The sequence below is a fragment of the Sesamum indicum genome, unplaced genomic scaffold, assembly GCF_000512975.1.
Source record: "Sesamum indicum cultivar Zhongzhi No. 13 unplaced genomic scaffold, S_indicum_v1.0 scaffold00057, whole genome shotgun sequence".
In the NCBI taxonomy this organism is placed as follows: domain Eukaryota; kingdom Viridiplantae; phylum Streptophyta; class Magnoliopsida; order Lamiales; family Pedaliaceae; genus Sesamum; species Sesamum indicum.
Window position 1 is genome coordinate 157171 of NW_011628041.1, and position 18753 is coordinate 175923.

The 18753-nt window shown below is 42.8% G+C and overlaps 2 protein-coding genes across 2 annotated transcripts; both read right to left on the minus strand.

Moving 5' to 3' along the window:
- Nucleotides 1–5761: 5761 nt before the first annotated feature.
- LOC105178783 (ATP-dependent RNA helicase glh-1-like) lies at nucleotides 5762–6202 on the minus strand. Its single transcript, XM_011102333.1, has one exon. It carries the CDS (start codon nucleotides 6200–6202, stop codon nucleotides 5762–5764), a length of 441 nt encoding a protein of 146 aa, XP_011100635.1.
- A 7024-nt stretch (nucleotides 6203–13226) lies between these two features.
- On the minus strand, nucleotides 13227–14151 carry LOC105178784 (bicyclogermacrene synthase-like). The gene is made up of 3 exons (XM_020699442.1): nucleotides 14101–14151; nucleotides 13674–13947; nucleotides 13227–13576 (listed from the first exon to the last, which is right to left on the minus strand). The coding sequence occupies exons 1-3, from the start codon at nucleotides 14149–14151 to the stop codon at nucleotides 13227–13229; spliced, it is 675 nt and encodes a 224-aa protein (XP_020555101.1).
- Nucleotides 14152–18753: the final 4602 nt, after the last annotated feature.

Consider the following 18753-nt stretch of genomic DNA (forward strand, 5'->3'; position numbering starts at 1 on the left):
TCCATCAAGATGTGGATAGATGGAAGGTATCCTCGAGAGAAAAGCATCAGGTCGTCGACAAAGAGGAGGTGAGTCATTTTCAACTTTTCACATTTCGGGTGATAGTTGAAGTCTGAGCTGGAAGTCTTCCTCTTGACCAATCGGGAGAAGTATTCTATGCTAAGGAGGAAGAGGGCCGGCGACATTGGGTCTCCTTGCCTTAGGCCTTTCTTCCCCGAAAAAAACTCGTGGACGGAACCATTCAAAGACATTGAAAAGGATGAAGTGCAGACGCACTCCATAATTCAAGCTATAAACAATGGGGAAAAACCATACCCGTGAAGTACTCGGGAGAGAAATGTCCATGAGACCGAGTCATATGCTTTGCGAAAGTCGATATTGATCGTACATCGAGGCGAAATCCGTTTCCTCGAGTACTACCGCACCATTTCTTGCGCCAACGAAATATTGTCGTTGATATTGCGACCTCCAATAAACAGTCAATTAGGTGCTCCAATGCGGGTGCAAGCCGGTCCGAGATAATTTTTGTGATGGCCTTGTAGATGACGTTGCAGCATGAAATCGGTCGGTAGTCAGCAACAGAAGTGGAATGCTTTGATTTGGGCACGAGAGCAATGATGGTGTGGTTAAGTTGCCGTAGCATCCGTCCACTCCTAAAGAAATCCAAAACGGCCCTGCATACATGATCACTCACCACATTCCATGTTTTAGTGGAAAAGCATATCAGGAATATCCATCGGGGCCAGGTGCCTTGTTGTCGTTAATATTGAAGATGGCTTCCTTGACCTCCAGTGCTGTGACTTCCCTATAAAGTTTTTTAGTAAGCTCCGATGCGAGCTTGGGGCCACAATCGAACACACCGTCATCGATTGGGATGGTGTGAGCCTCGGTGCCCAAGAGTGATGTGTAGTAGTCAACGACCTCTTGGGCAATCTCATCGGCAGCTGTGATAATAGTCCCGTCAGCTCTAGTGACTACCGTGGAGTTTCTAGCAGCGTTCCATTTCACCATATCGTGGAAAAATTTGGTGTTTCAGTCCCCCTGTTTGAGGTAATGTATTTTGGCTTTCTGGTAGAAGAAGTGCCGTTCGGCTTCGGCAAGGAAAACGACCTTCCTCCTAAGATCTCCCAAAGACTCCCGAAGCGTTACATCTCTCGGATTGCTTTCAAGCTGGTTCTGAGCATCTTGCAGTGCAAGGTCAGCTTCTTTGGCCCTGGTGCAGATGTGTCTGTAGTGTTGTGTTGAAAGCTTTCAGTGCACCTTTGAGTGATTTCAGTCTCTTGCAAAGGCTGAATTGTGGCGTTCCCTCCACATTCAAGTTCCATCGTTGTTCAACAGTAGTTAAGAAGTCCGGATGGCCTGCCCACATATTGAAAAAGCATAATGGTTTTGGCTTAGTGGGTGTACGATCGAAGATAGTGACAATACCCAGGGAGTGGTCTAATAGGCATCCCGGTGGATTGAAGTGGGCGCCGCAATGTAAACCGGCCTCGAGCCATTCGTTGTTGTAAAGGAGCCAGTCAAGTTTGCACCACACAAGTCGTTGTTGGAATACCATGTGTAATAGCAACCCGTTGTGGGGACGTCAAACAGTCCAAGTGCTGCACAGCAGTCCACGAAATCATTGAGTTCATACCAAGTTAGGGCCACTCCAAGCTGCTTCTCCTCGGGAGATTTCACACAGTTGAAATCGCCCATAATGAGCCATGACATGCTTATCATCTGTCCCAAATCTATAAGCTTCTCCCACATACTCCTTCTATTAACAACAGAATATAGGCCATAAGTAAACGAGATATAGAAGGAGAGTTGAGAATACTTATTCGTGGTGAGATATGCAGTGGATCACTTGCGGTGAGATATCCTCCGGTTGAAGGTCGATAACTGTCGGGTTCCAAACCACAAGGATGCACCCACCGGTAATGGTGTCAAAGTTGTTGGCTTGGCACCATCCCAGAAATGATCGGCTAAGAAATGTCAGAATCTTTGATGCTGCGAGCTTTGTCTCCAAAATGCCCAAGAAGCAAAGCTAGTTATGCTTGATGAGGTGGGCTACCCCATTGTGTTTGAGAGGCCAATTGAAACCCCTCACATTCCAGAAATCGATCTTCATGGGGATCGAGGGGGAGACTCCCCTCCTGCTTGCTTTCTCAGTTTATTGAACGTCATTGCAATCTCATTGGTCTTGATCCCCAGCATTGCGTGTTGAGTGATCGTCGGGGAATCAGTTGATTAGCTATCTGACTCAATCGGTAAGGGAACCTCCCTATCTTGAAGTTTGAGCGAGTGCGGTACTTTCATACTCACTCGCCCCTTATCCACTTTGCTGGCCGTTGGCGATATTGGTTGGTGTCCCTCCACTGTCGGTTTGGCTGCTGTATCTATAGCTTTGCCCTTATTCCACCTTTGGACGATAGTCCACTCGTTGGCGATATTGGTTAGTTTCTTTGCTTCTGCCTGCTTGGCAGGTTGGCAGGTGCAGTAGCCGGGGCAGGTGCAGCAGTCACGGCCGGTAGATGTGCGCCTTGTTATGTCTCCTGCAGGTGGCCGAATCTGTGGCAGTCAGTGCAAAACTTGGGGGGTGAACTCATATACGATCGGTTGTTTTCGGGTTATGCCTTTTGGCATAACAAACTCCACTTGATCGACAAGTTTTTTGGAAGCATCAACCTCTACCAGTATTCTGGCATAAGATACCCTTTCCATTTTCATCGTGAGGGAACCCATGGCAATGGGGCTGCCAATTCTAGAACCAATCTTTTCGAGTGCATTAGGGTGCCAGCACTCAAGCGGGAGTGACGGGAGGGTGGCCCAAACCAGTGTTAGGCTGATATCGTCCTCTTTAAATTCGAAGCAATCCGGCATGTGCTTAAGAAGAAGGGGGCGTCCATAAACGAGTAGGGTCCATCGGACAAAATTCGCTGCCTATCCTCCTCACGGGCAAAACGGAAGATTAACCAACCGCTCTCGTGCTGTTGGAAACTTGATCCCCAAGATTGGGACAGTGCACGGATCGCCTTAAGTCCTGGGAATTTGCCGGCAATATAGCCGACGAGGCCTCTCGTGCTGTTGGAAACTGGATCCCCAAGATTGGGATAGTGCTCGGATCGCCTTTAGTCCTGGGAACTTGCCGACAATGTAGCCGACGAGGCAGAAACCCAATTTCGATCGGACATCAAGCAAATCATTAGGCCCCAAATCAACCGCAAACTTGGAGAGTTTGTTATCGTCAGTGAGCCTACGGTTGTTGTTAAATAATCCTGCAAATGAGACAGATTTCTTGGCGGCATTTGTAGTGGTAGTATCTGTTGTCGGTTGTTTATCATCCGGCCGGGAAGCAGTTGCATTCGGGGCATCGTTCTCAGTGGTAAAGGAGGGGGAAGCCTCCATATCTGAGATAAAAATACTAAAACCCAAAGGATTATCCTAACCGGAATTGGTGTTGGCGTCGGCTTGCCGGTCGGCCGGCTGACGATATGTTGCAGTTGATTTGACGGCTTCAGCTCCTACCGACGGATGGTCGGAGTGTTGGCCACCAGCAGCATCCGCTGCAGGTTTCCATGGCTTCTTGGGTTTGGCCATGGCAAGCACGGGATGTGAAGCGGCTGCACCATCTGGTTGTTGTTCGGCCGGCTTTCGGGCAGTTGCACTTGTTTTGGCAGTTACGGCTTTTGCCGACGGCTGGCCGGAGTGCAGGTCGGCAGCAGCAACCGCAGCAGGTTACCTTAGCTTATTGGTTTTGGCCATAGCAGGCAGTGAGATGGCTATCGAAACTGCTGCAGTAACTGCTGCAGAATAATAACAGTAGCAGGGCAATTATGCAGCACTCAAAAATTCAAAATTCAAACTCTCCGGCCACCAAAAATTCAAAATTCAAACCCCTGACCGCCGGATAAAGGCCTGAGAAGATGGTGGGAGGTGCACAACGGTAGCAGAATATTGAAAATGCAGCAGTAGGGCAGCTATTGAAGCTGAAATTCCAAAGTTCAAAATTCAAAATTCAAATTTTCTGTCCACCTGAAATTCAGAGTTTAAACCCTCCGTCCACCGGGAATGAATGTGACTAGAGAAGGTGATGGAAGGTGCACAGCGGTAGCAGCAAAAGGCCTACAATTTGCAGGAAAATTGCGCTAGAGCAGTAAGCAAAGAACCTGCAACAGAAACAGTTTCTCCGGCAAGAGAGCAGGTCGTGGAGGCTATACAGCAGGCAAGACGTCTTCAAAACTCAAAATCGTTCGGTAGAATCGATGAGCAACAAAAGGAGATGCGATTAATCGGTCCAGAAATTGCATAAATTTGAAGGAAAGCTTAACTCTTCTTGTTTTATCTTCAGATATATCATATTCGGGGAGGTGATGATCTGATCCATGAAGTCTGGCTTAAGTTGCAAGGCTGCCAATAAACCCGCTACCTGATCAACCTCTAGTTCTGTATTCATAGACCTCATCTCCAGTAGCAATGTCTGATGGTGATTCCCCAGATTGGCTAATGTACTAGAACTTTTTCTACTCGAGGCATCTGCTATCACGTTTGCTTTCCCTGGATGAAAGTCAATAGTGATATCATAATCCTTCAGCAATTCTATCAATCTTCTTTGTCTCAAATTCAATTCCTTCTGTGTCAAGATATATTTCAAACTTTTATAGTTAGTAAGGATTTGAAATTTTTCTCTATACAAATAATGTCTCCAGATCTTTAGTGCATGCACAATCGCGGCTAACTCCAAGTCATGTGTGGGATAATTTAACTCATGGTTCCTCAATTGACGGAACGCATAAGCAATTACCTTTCCGTTTTGGATTAACACACATCCCAAATCCTGTTTAATTGCCGGTAATCGATGCATAACCTCATACTCTCATCTTTCTTCTTCATAAACAGCACTGGTGCTCCCCACGGTGAAGTACTCGGCCTGATAAATCCTTTCCCCAACAATTCTTTGATTTGCTTTTTGAGCTCTTGTAATTCCAATGGGGCCATTCTATACGGCGCAATAGAAATTGGGGCAACTCTTGGGAGAGTTTCTATGGCAAAACCTGGTAAGTCATTAGGGAATACTTCAGGGAAGCCTCTCACTACCGCGATTTCCTCCAATGTGGGATTAACCCTCTCGGTATCTACCACATGGGCTAGATATGCTTCACAACCCTCTAACATCTATCGTCTTGTCTTCATGGCTGATATTACACAAACTGGTACTACCTGACGATCCCCCACAAATATTACTTTTGATTCACTGGAACATTTGATCATTACTTCCTTTTTATAACAATCAACTATTGCTTTATATTGTGCTAACCAATCCATCCCTAAAATCACATCAAACTCCTTAAATTCAGCACTACAAGGTCTACAGGTAAATTTACATCTTCGATTCTCACTAAGCTCCCTTTCCTAATACCGTTCACTAACACACCCCCTCTGATGGGCAAATAAACCATCCAATTACATCTCAACGGGCTATTCTCTCCCGGTATTTTAGATGCAAATTCAGATGAAATATATGAATGTGTAGAGCCAGGATCAATCAAAACATAAGCCGCAATGTCAAATAGCAATATCGTACCTGATATCACATCATTCGATGTTGGGGCTTCCTCTTTGGTAATGTTATATATCCTTGTCTGGGTCTGTCCCTGAGTAACTTATGCTCCTGGCCCCTCATACCGCTACCAATAGTGTGGCCACTATCACTGTTGCCCGTGCCTCTACCTCTGCCTCTGCCTCTCCTAGTTCCCCTGTCACTACTCCCAACACTACTTTAGCTCTGAGTCCCGCTAGCAACACCTCTAGCCACGCCTATAGTCTGACTGGAACAATTCCTGGCTGTATGTCCTCTACCTCCACAACGGTAACAGGTCTTCGGTATATCATCCCGTCTCCAACATGGCCCTTGATGTTGTCTTCCACAAGTAGAACAACTCGGAGAAAAAATTGATCCTCGACCATAACTCGGTCCAACTCCCCTTCCTGATCCCGTAGAGGACGTAGAAAATGAGCTGCGTTCGAACGAACCTTTATGAAAGCCCGTAGATCCACGAAACCTCTGTCCACTACTTCCTCGAAAAATGGGACCACCACGTGTAAAACTCCCTCTTCCAGCTAAGAATGAGCGACCAGTTTCCCTCTTGGTCAACCTCCTCAATTCCCCTATTGTGTATGTTGATTTCCTCTTCTCTTCCCCCTTCTTGTTGTCCTCCATTACTGCTTGTCCCATCCGAACAGCTGATTCAACAAGAGTTTTAAAATTTGTAATTCTAACTTGCTTCTGGTGCATACTTGGCTAGTGCCGCAAAACGGAGTTCATATTCTGCCACTGTCTGATCATCCCCTTGTACTAAATTTAGAAACTCCATTCTCTTCCTATCTCGATAGATCTTAGGTCTTTTTTTATTATCAAACTCTTTCTGAAACTCAGCCCAAGTTATTTCTCTTGGCTCATATCCCCTCTTCACAAACCTCCACCAAATCAAGGCATTCCCCACGTACAAGGAAACAACGTACTTAAGTCGATTCTCTGGAGTGCAATTTACTAAGTTTATTACACCTTCGGCTTTTTCCCACCATCTTTCAGCAATCTCTTGGTTTAGGGTACCCTCAAATTCTGTAGCTCCCATCTTCCTGATTCTTTCGTAATTACGATCAATTGTAGGGACTACTGGTGCTGGCACTAAAGTGGATGCGTGCGCCTGTGCAAGTAAATGGGCTTGAGCTTTTGCTTGGGCTTGAAAGGCCATTTGAAATATTTGTTCATACTCTGGTGGTAATCCTGCCACTGGAGCACCACCGGAAGGAATAGGAGCCTTAGCACCAACACCCTCTCGACCTACCTCCAACCTGCACTTGCAGGTGCCACTGAGCCTCTACGGACTTCGCTGACTCTTCCCTACTAGCTATTCGGTCAGCATGTGCACCTTGAAAAACCATTCTACATTAAACAATTCAATCATTAGGGACATCTCACAATCATTACCCTAGAAACGTAGACCTGCTCTGATACCACCCAATGTAGCACGCCCCTACTCGCTACATTTAATTATCACTATTTCACCCTTTCTTTAATTAGAACTCATTCTATATGTAATTTCCTTTCAATCCGTAAAATAGATTCTAATTTATCAATATAATATATATATATATATAACAAAAGATAATGGATACCACCAAAAGTTTATATTACCCACACTAAATGTCTTCATGTACATAACATCAAGGAAAATAGTATCACAATTTTAACCACAATCCGATAAAAGACTAGAATATTTAACAACCAAACTGCCCGAAACTCTGACTTCAGATATCACGGCTGACCCACCTAATAAAGACGATGGCATCACTCAAAGTCCAATGTGGCTAATCAATGTGATATATCTTTTAAAAAGTACGTGGCGAGAAATGAGCTGCCTACTCAATAAGTATAGCAATCAGTCTATATATACACAGACAACAATTCACGTACAAGCAATCACATCGACTAACAGTCATTCGTCATATAGCAACATCAGATATAAGTAGTAATACATACCCACAACTGTAAATCAACCCATGACATAATATTTGACGTTATCGGTTATTAACTAAGGGCCCTACTTACTCTAGTTGGAGTACATCAGTCAATTGTTTCGTCGGCCATCATCATCTTATCGTCATATCATATAGAACACAGGATACCCGTTGTATGTGATATCCCCACACTCTTTTACCTCAGCTGTGTAGCAATATCAGCATAGGACATCAGAATAAACATGGTATCACCACACCACCCTAGTGTGTAGCTAACAGCAAAGGATATTCCCCGCTGCCCGGAATACCCCGGTACCCTACGCGCCATGGTACATAGCTTAATTCATATATTTTTCATATCACATCATCAATCGCATCATCATCAATCACATTATCATAAACCATTGACTGTGTTCCCAACTAGGTAAGCATCATCATTTATCTTAATTCACGATCATCATTGTATTTTGTATAATAATTACTCCCAATTTGATTTAATACAACAATCAATTATACAATCATCATATAATCATATCTCGCATGTCCTTACATTACAATCATATAACACATAGTAACAATTTTATTAATATTATGGTAATGTAATAAATAATCCACAACTAATTATATAAGCAATCAATATACAAAACCGACGTATATAAATATAAAGCCAAGTTCACGATCACATCCAAGAATCAATATATATGATATATACAATACTACACATATAGGTATATATAAATCCAATTAGATATACTTACCTTAAATTCCCAAAATGCTTCAATTTCACGAGGGACTGTTCAACCCTCTACTTTGTCGTCACGTCCTATAATAGAATATTATACGTATAATCAATATATAGAATATCATAAACTCTAAATAAAATGTTATATAATGTTCATACATTTCCCACCAATCTTTTAATATTCTATTTATAGTAAAGTCCAAACCCCTGTTCCATTTTCTTTTAAATAACTACCTTTTCTAAGCTTCTCAAACATACATTTAATTTATCAACTAATTCATAAGAATTCATTTAATCAAACCCTTTATGTATTTATAACTATCGTTTTTAATAACATTCATAAATGAGATTATCATTAAAATCTCACTTTTCCTCTTTAATAACATAATATTCTTTAAATATAATTTTTGAAATATTTCTATGAATTTTCTGTCAATTTATCGTTGCTATACAATTTAATTAAACAATAATACATAGAATTACATATTTGGTTAATTATTCCGAGGGAATTGTATAAATTAGCTATAATAATAATAATTAAATCTAACAAATCTAATAATTTAATTAACCAACTATATCATTTTTATATCAAATGTGATATTTAATACGACGCTAATCTAAATAGCTAAAATCGTAAAATACTCCGATTAAATAGTATATCGCTCAATATAAACAAATATTTAATAAACGGACTAATTAAATAATATAATTATATATATTAATAAAAATTAAATTATAATTTTCGTACCTCTGTTTTTTTGAAAATGTGTGTGTGCGTCGGTGTGTGTGTTAATGTATAAAACAATTACCATACATATATATATATATGTTTAATAATTGGTGAAGCGGTGGCAGCACATGCCACTGCCCACCCTTTTTTTTCTTTTTTTTTTTAAATTCTTTTTAATAATTACTATTACGTCCTTAATTTTCTTAATTAATATAATTTGCCCCCACATATTATAACGACTCCAATTTAATCCGTTCAAGTTTTATTTTAACCCAAATTTATTCTATAATTTATTTACTAATTAAATCTAAATTTTTAATTACCAATTAGTGTTCCAATTATGTGAAAAATTCTACGGACGTTACAGTTTGAGCCCATACAGCGACCTCTGAAGTTTGCAGACCTGCCCAGAAGGAACACCAAGGAGGCTTTCAGGAGGGTCCATATAACATCCTCCTCCAAAAAATCATGGAGGAAAGCATTGTTGACGTCAAGTTGTAATAGGGGCCAAGAGTTGGAAGCTACCAATGAGAGAAAGTTGCGGATAATAGTAGCTTTAGCCACTGGAGAAAAAGAGTCGAAGTAGTCAACACCCTCGATCTGATTATAGCTCTTCGCCACCAAACGGGCTTTATAGTGATCAATATACCCGTCGGAATGGAGTTTCAACTTGTAGACCCAACAAGAACCAATTGTACGTTTCCCATGTGGCAAAGAGGTGAGGATCCAAGTTTTATTTGTAGCAAGAGCATCCAGTTCTTTAGACATGGCCTCCACCCAATTCCTATCTTTGCAAGCCTGCAGATAGCTTTTAGGCTCCGGCAAAGTAGATAAGTGGGCAACGAATCGAGAATGTGCAGCAGTGTAAGATGCAGGGATGCAGGAAGAGGACGAAGGGATGCAGTGGCAGTCATAATCTGATAACCAGGAAGACCTAGTGTGAGTTCGTTGAGATGGATGAAGTGGGACGGAGGAAGAGGATGGCACAGGAGGATCAGAGGAAGGAGTGATCGTGGTAGGATGAGATACAGGGTCGTTTATAGGAGCAAGAGGGTCCAAATCATCAACAAGAAGCAACAAAGCGAGAGCGGTCGATGGCGATGTTAGATCGGGATAAGGGAATGAATGCTCATGGAAGATAACGTCCCTAGAAGTAAACAGGATATGAGAGGCAAGATCATAAACCTTGTAAGCCTTCTTGGATAGGCAGTAACCAAGAAACATGCACTAGGAGGCTCTTTTGTCAAACTTTCTTTAGTGAGGCAGTGTGTTAGCAGGAAAGCATAGACAACAAAAAAGTGCAAACCCGCGTGAGGTCGAGTGGTTTGTGGCAGTGGATCTCATATGGGCTTTTCTAGTCGAGGAGAGAAGTGGGTAGTCTATTTATGAGAAATGTGGCAGTGAGAATGGCTTCCCCCTAGAATTGAGTGAGTAAATGTGATTAACAAAGAAGAGCACTGGCCTTTTCTAAGATATGCTTGTGTTTGCATTTTGCTACCCCGTTTTGCTGAGGGGTATAAGGATATGAGGTCTGGTGGAAAAGCAAACTACAGTAATCGTTAGTAAATTCAGATCCATTATCTGAACGAACGTATTTAACTGCGGCCTGAAAGTGAACTTTGATCATATTCAAAAATTTGGTTAATGTTTGAGGGACCTGGGATTTATATCTAAGTAGGAAGGTCCATGTCGCACGACTAAAGTCATTTACGATTGTAAGGCAATAGTGGCACCTAGTCAGCGAACTAATGAAACAGGGTCCCCATAAATCTATATGAAAAAGCTCAAATATACTAGTGGAGAGAGTGGTGCTAGGAGTGGAAGGTAGATGATGCTACTTTGCTATGGGACATACATCACAGTGTTCATCAATTGAAGAAATGTCATCTTTAATAAATAGGATACATTTGAGTGCACTGGAGGATGGATGGCCTAGCCTCCTGTGCCATAGTGATGTGTACAAAGTTGAGATGAATGTCAAGAATTAATGACAAGGGAATGAAAGGATGAATCATCTACATAATATAGGCTCCCATTCGATTTACACAGCAATGGTCTTCTTAGTCCTTTGGTCCTGAAACACACAACAAGAAGCATGAAACACGACCTCAATAGGAGGGACTGAGAATAGATTGAACTTAAAGGAAGGCAACAACAATACATTAGTGAGAGTAAAGTTATTGTGTAAAGTGATGGTCCCGAAATGGGTGACCGGTTTGGTGGAACCATCAGGAAGATGTATTTAGGTAGGATGAGATAGAGGGGTCAGGTTTTCAAGAGGACAGGAATTACCGCACATATGATTCGTTGCCCCTGTATCTATGATCCAAGAGGATAAAACATTAGCTTCAGAACTCGTAAGGGCAGTGTCCACACCTGCAAAGTCATCGATCCAACCTGAGCCTCCTTGCTCACCAGGCTGAATTCGAGCTCGCACAAGTTTAAGCAGCTTCTGCAGTAACTCCTCCTGAGTGTCAGGTCGCGACAAAGTCTCCCTTCTGGGTTGCTACTTCCACATCAAATCCACGTGTTGCACCTGTATCCTGTTTCCTTTTATCCATGAGCTCTTTATGCCAGTCAGGAGTTCTGTGAAGTTTGAAGTAGGTCTCTTTACTGTGCCCTATTTTGTCATAATGCGTGCAGTGTTGGGTGCGTTTATGTGGATAAAGCATTTCTTGTCATACCGTAATCCTCCTCTCATAGATAGGGTTGTATTCTCAATGTTGCCGCCAACTCCATCTGGAATCGTTTATGATTTTCTAGACTCTGTATCACGGAGTAAGCTTTATTGATAGAGGGCACAAGATCCATGACTAGTAACTGGTGTCTCACGCCATCAAATACTTCGTTGAGTCCCATAAGGAAGTGCATGAGCTGCGTAAAAGCTGTTGTCTCTGCTACTGCTTCCCAGGCACCATAGGTGCACCAGTTGCAAGTGCATTGTGGCATTGATTTTAAGTCTCCCATTTCATCCACAGTCGCTTTATATTCATAAAGTAGATTGACAAAGATGAGTTACCTTGTGTCATTGAACATATCTGTCTCTGTAGTTGATATAATTGTGGCCCGTTACATTCTCCATATCGTTCCTCAAGATCAACCGAACACGTCTGGAGGATTTTGTGTACATATACGCCTCCACGATATCCTTATAGATGGAATTGAGTGTCCATGTAGTAACCATGCTATCCACCCGAATCTATTGCTCGAAATGTGAATTGTTGATATTTGGTTTGACAGAGGTTGCATTGATGAATCCCAACTTCATCTTCTCACGCAAAGCTCGCTTAATTCCAAAACTCCAATTCAGATAATTGTTTCCAGTAAAACGGGCACTCACCAACACCATCACAGGATGGTCATACCCATGAAGTTGCAGTCGTTCGGGTAGATTATTTCCTCGAGTTTCTGCCGTCACTTATATTTTCGCCATTATTGAAAGCGTATTTAAACGCTCAAACCATTGAGTTTGGGTATGTAGAGTCCTTCAAACGAAGGCTCTGATACCATGTAGAAAAGTAGAGCAAGGGCACAATAGCGCAACCATGGAAATAGGTTTAGTTGAAGAGTAATTGTATTACCAGTGACATCAAATGTAACATATAGAGATTGAGCAGTATATATACACAAAGGGGAAGAAAGAAGGAAGCTAACTACTCTAACAACTAATCCACGTGGATAACCGCTGGTGCGACTGCAAAACTAAACAAAAACTAACTAACAACTGTGCAAACTGTGAAACTGAAAAACATGAGTGTAGATACACTAAGGATAAATAGGTCACTGAGGAGATCGCAATGAGTGGAGGTCGCATGTGCAGAAGCGCAGTGTGTGGAGGTCGCTGACACTGTTGTGTCCAGTAGAACCCATAGCGAACTAGCGAACTCATAGTTCGCTATAGTGCGTGGCGCTTATATATAGAAGGTACCTTTAGATGGCATGTCTGAAAAACTTTGAGTTCATGTAAGGTTCCATACACATCATAAATATCATCAATTGTCGAAGCAAAGACAATTACTTTTGCTAGTATTTTCCTAGCGACTTGGTACTGCGGTTCGAATTATACGCGCAGTGGCCAGAAGTAGCATTCCACCATCCTATCTCTTACTAACGGTAATTTGTTCTTGAAGTCTAAATCATTCCACCACCTGCACTAATTTAATTAGATTTTTTGGATAACAAATTCAACAAAGGAAAGCATTATAATTTATGTAGTTGATGTCTTGACCTTGTTAGAGCACTTATGTCCTTCTAGTGTATTTTCTGTACTATATTGAAGTCCAATTTCGCAAAATTCAATAATATTTGGTTGTGTGATTCATCTTCTTGATACACAGAAATGAATTTTTTGGTTCCCAATCTGGTCAAATTCTTGCGAATAGGGAGCTTGAGGGCTTCGTTAACTAGTGCAGAACGAGAGCTGGTTATGTCGGGCGCCAATGACTCGAGATGAGAGGAAGAGAAGTGCAGTGCTTTGTCAAGAACGTCCTCCTCGTCCACTTCAAAATATGCTGCTTCATATAACTCTAAAATTCCTTCCACATCTTTCATTATCGACTCTTTAAAATTTCCTTGAGCATCTATGAATTTGTTGAACATGTCTGGCATCAGAAAAATAGTCAATCAAGCATGTTGGAACTGTGTAATCTGTTTCAGTTAATGTACACTGATCCCAAATGATTAGGACATAATACTTACCACAGGACACACGGTAACCTTGTTGTCTAAGTAAACGAAAACGAAGAGCAACAGTACGAAGATCATTGTCCTTGTTACAGCACTCTAAGTAAGTGTCATGCATGTACTGTAAGGATTTGCCGATTTCTTCTTCAAAATGATAGCTCACACCAAGGCGTTGAATTGAGTCAATTAGTTCTAATTTGTGAGATGAATGATGAGGCACTCGGACCAGCACTCTCTTCACCAGTTCTTTTTGTCTTTGAAGTTCTTTCTCTTCATCAACACAGATTTCCTACACATTACATATACATTAAAACTAATTAATGACACATAAAGCACACGCATATATATATATATATATATAAGTCGGAGCGGAGCCGCCGGGACATATCCCGGCTAAGTGACGTTCGTTTCTTGCTTGCAGAAAACCTTCTAAACTACATACGCAGAGCAGATCGCTGGCTTGGAAAGAAGCTGAGTTTTCGAGCCGGATCATTTGGCGCCGTCTGTGGGAACGTCAGGTGACGGATAAGAATACATTTGAGAAATGGAAACTCCGGCAGAAGACCCAGCACCAATTGTGCATCTGTCCCGACAAGAAATGGATACTCCCATGACCGGTCGAGAGGGAACGGTACAATTGACACGACGGGAATTGCAACAAATGATGGAAGAGGCGGGGAGAAAAGCCCTGGTGGCCTACGAGCGAAGAACGGCAACTCCGTTAGAAAGAGAAGTGGCAGGAAAAAGGCTGTTTCAAGAAGGAGAAGATGCCCGAGATAATGAAGGAATGAGTCGACCGGGAGCAAATCGGAAGGGTCCCTTGCCTTCAGATGTAGGGTCCAGTAGCAGGGCTCCAAGTCGTCCTAGAGGACCAGCTATATCTCGAGCAGAGGTAGACAATGTTAGTAAACAGATAGCTTTGCTGGGAAAGCAAATTGACGAACTTAAAAAGAGAGGAGAGATAGTGGCACATCATCGGAATTCACCTTTCGCCAATCAGATCCTCATTGAAACTGTAAATCCCGGTTTTAGGATGCCGGACCTCCCAAAATATGATGGAACACGGGATCCACAAGAACACATAGCCGCTTTTGACATGGTAATGAATTTATACGGGCAGGCAAGTTCCATAGTTGCTAAACTATTCGTTACTACATTGACAGGGAAAGCTCAGGAATGGTTTACGAATTTGCCGCCTGGTAGTATAGAGTCATATGAGCATTTGGTGCAGAAATTCGCATTCCATTTTGCTTCCAAGAAAAAGCAGAAGAGATCGGCCACGCATTTATTTACCATCCGTCAAGGAGAGAATGAAAGTCTGAAAAATTTTATTGGACGTTTTAATAACGAAACGTTGGAGGTGCAGGATCTTAGGATAGACATGATGACTAGTATCTTAATCCATGGATTGAAGAAAGGAGTTTTTGCATCGGCTTTAGCACGGGACCCGCCCGTAGATACAGAGCAGTTGATGGCTATGGCACAAAAATATATTGATGAAGAGGAGATGAATGCAATGAAGGATGAGGAGTGGAGAGTTACAACAGAACGGGCAAGAGATGGAAGATTCGCTAGAGATCGGGATATGCGACCAAAAAAGGAGAGGGAGAAGGAACCACCTTACCAGCCGAAATATAGCAGGTATACTCCTTTAAATATGACCAGGGCCAAAGCTCTCATGATGGTAGAAAAAGATAAGATATTAATGTGGCCGAAGCATACAAGGGTTACTCCAGCCAAAAGAAACTCGAACAAGTACTGTCGGTTTCATCGAGAGAGAGGGCATGATACAGAGGAGTGCTATCAACTGAAAGATGAGATAGAGCGATTGGTGCGACAAGGGTATTTCCGGAGGCAGAACCCCCATAATTTTGAAAGGAGACACGATCGCAGAGGCAGATCGAGAAGTAGAGATCGCAGGTCAAATTGGGCAGAAGATCGAAGAAACCAGACGATGGCGGAGAACGCGCCTGTAAAAGGCATCATCCATACTATTGCTGGAGGATCAGAGGGATGGTCGAGAAGAGCTAGAAGGAGATTTGAGAGAGAAACTAGGTGGGAGCGACGTAAGCAAGGGGTACACACGACAAGCAATCCCGAGATCGTGTTTGGAGATCAAGATGCTGGGACCAGGATCGTGACAGATAATGATCCAATGGTGATACGAATGGACATAGCAAATTTTACAGTTCACAAGGTTTTGATAGATAACGGGAGTTTAGCAGATATAATATTTAAGGAAGTGTTGAATAAGATGGGACTTGATAATATAAGGCTGGAACCAGTAAACATTCTCCTGGTAGGATTCGGAGGAAGCGAGGTCGCATCACTTGGGACAGTGGAGTTACCGGTATCTTTGGGAGAAGAACCAGAACGCAAAACATTGATGGTAAAATTTTTAGTTGTTGACATGCCTTTTGCTTACAATGTTATCCTGGGGAGACCTGGGCTTAACTCTTTCAGGGCGGTGGTATCAACGTATCACCTCAAGATGAAGTTCCCCACTATATCTGGAATAGGCAGATTGAAGCCAAAAGGTGTTATAATCTCTCTCTGGGCAAGAGTGAGAAAAATGAAAAGAGAAAGCTTCAGAGTATGAAGAAAGAAGACTGGCAGGCACTGAAAGCAGGGAGAATAGAACCAGTTGATCATAAAGAGGTGGAGTTGATACAGGGAGACCCGACCAAGGTCACCAAGATAGGAACCAACTTGGGGCAGTTCGAGGGAATTATGATTACATTTTTAAGAAGTAATGTTGATATGTTTGCATGGGACCCGTCAGATTTTCGGGGTATAAACCCGGAGGTGATAGTACACAGGCTAAATGTGGACCCTTCCATGCGACCTGTCCAACAGAAGAAACGAACCTTCGGAGCTGAGAAAAACGCGATCATTGAGGGAGAAGTAAATAAATTGCTTAAAGCGGGTTATGTATCCGAGGTTCAATACACGGATTGGCTGGCCAATGTGGTCGTGGTGCCGAAGCCAGGGGGTAAGTGGAGAATGTGTACCGACTTTACGGATCTCAACAAGGCGTGCCCGAAAGACCCCTACCCACTACCGAGGATCGATGTCCTAGTCGATTCGACGGCCGGGTATAGGACATTTTCCATGATGGATGCGTATCAGGGGTATCATCAGATTTTTATGGCACCAGAAGATCGAATAAAAACCTCCTTTGTAACTGACCGTGGGATTTATTGTTATAATGTTATGCCTTTTGGATTGAAAAATGCAGGGGCAACATATCAAAGGTTGGTATCGCCGCCTCTTTTGGCGAACCCTAGAGAAGGGGATGTGTTATATCTTTATCTGGCTGTTTCTGATGATGCGGTTAGTTCGGTATTGATAAAAGAGGAGGGAAAGGTTCAGAACCCGGTGTACTATGTGAGTAAGATGTTGCAAGGGGCGGAAACTAGATATGCGGAGATCGAAAAGTTAGCATTGGCGGTGGTGGTGACGGCCAGGAAGCTAAGGCCATACTTTCAATCCCATCGGATAGTGGTAAGAACTAATCATCCACTCCGAAACATTCTTACTCGACCAGAGGCTTCGGGTAGAATGATAAAGTGGGCGGTCGAATTGGGAGAATTCGACATCACCTATCTAATCATCCACTCCGAAACATTCTTACTCGACCAGAGGCTTCGGGTAGAATGATAAAGTGGGCGGTCGAATTGGGAGAATTCGACATCACCTATCAGAGTCGAACAACAGAGAAAGCTCAGATATTGGCTGATTTCATGGTGGAGATATCCGGGGCTCAAAAAGATACAGAAACATGGATGTTGCATGTGGATGGATCCTCCAATGCAAACAATGGTGGAGCAGGAATACTGATCGAAGGGCCAGGAGGCATGGAGATCGAGGTCGCTGTTCGGCTGTCCTTTCCCGTTACAAATAATGAAGCCGAATACGAAGCCTTACTCTTGGGTTTGGAACTAGCACTGGAAGCTGGAGCGCATATTCTCGAAGTATACACTGACTCGCAGCTAGTCGCTATGCAGGTGGAGGGAATATATGAAACTAAAGAAAGATCTATGGCAGATTATTTGAAGAAAGCAAAGGAGGGGATGCAGAAATTCTCCAAGTGCAATGTTCAGCAAATCCCCAGGAGTGAGAATGAAAGAGCCGATGCGTTATCAAAGTTAGGGGCTACGCTAGCAGGAATAAAGGACAGAAAAATCACAGTGATGGTAAAGGAGCGATCCGCGATCGCAGAAGGCATAGAAACCAAGGTGGTGACTCCAAGATGTCTGTGGATAGAAGATATATCAACATACCTGAGGGAGGGGATCTTGCCTACTGATGCCGGACATGCTAGACGTATTAAGTTCAAAGCTCCAAGGTTTACCTTAATAGGGACGCAATTGTATAAAAGAACAGTCGAGGGACCCCTCCTCAAATGCTTAGAGGACGCCCAAGCCAGGTATGTTCTACAAGAAATTCATGAAGGGAACTGCGGAAATCATTCGGGAGCCAGATCCTTAGCTCAGAAGGTAACCCGACAGGGATACTTCTGGCCCACAATGATGAAAGATTGCAAGGAGTTTGTACGCAGATGTGAGAAGTGCCAGAAATTCGCTTCGCAGACTCACACCCATGCGGTGCCAATGACCCCAGTTTCAATTACATGTCCATTCGACCAATGGGGTATAGACATAATGGGGCCATTTCCTCCAGCTCGAGCTCAGAAGAAGTTTGTCATAGTTGCTGTGGAATACTTCTCAAAATGGGTGGAGGCAGAAGCTGTCTCAAAAATCACGGAAAGAGAAGCAATAAATTTTATATGGAAAAACATAATCTGCAGATTTGGAATACCTCGGGTGTTGATCTCCGATAATGGGACCCAATTTCAAGGAAGAAAAATAACTGCGTGGCTACATGAACTGAAGATACAGCAAAATTTCACGGCAGTCGGACATCCCCAATCGAATGGTCAAACGGAGGTCACAAATAGAACCATATTACAACATCTGAAAGCCAGGCTGAGATCGAAGACAGAATGGAGTGATGAACTCCCAGGAGTACTATGGGCCTATAGAACAACTCCTCGAACTTCAACAGGTGAGACTCCATTTTCTTTAGTTTATGG

What these genes read in the sequence shown, in the direction of transcription:
- LOC105178783 (XM_011102333.1), bottom strand. Translation starts at nt 6,202, where the DNA reads ATGGAGGACAACAAGAAGGGGGAAGAGAAGAGGAAATCAACATACACA.
- LOC105178784 (XM_020699442.1), bottom strand. Translation starts at nt 14,151, where the DNA reads ATGATCCGGCTCGAAAACTCAGCTTCTTTCCAAGCCAGCGATCTGCTC. An exon ending in AAGCCAGCGATCTGCTCTGC is followed by an intron (nt 13,948 to 14,100) that starts GTATGTAGTTTA and finishes TGTAATGTGTAG; the next exon opens with GAAATCTGTGTTGATGAAGA. An exon ending in AGGTTACCGTGTGTCCTGTG is followed by an intron (nt 13,577 to 13,673) that starts GTAAGTATTATG and finishes TTCTGATGCCAG; the next exon opens with ACATGTTCAACAAATTCATA.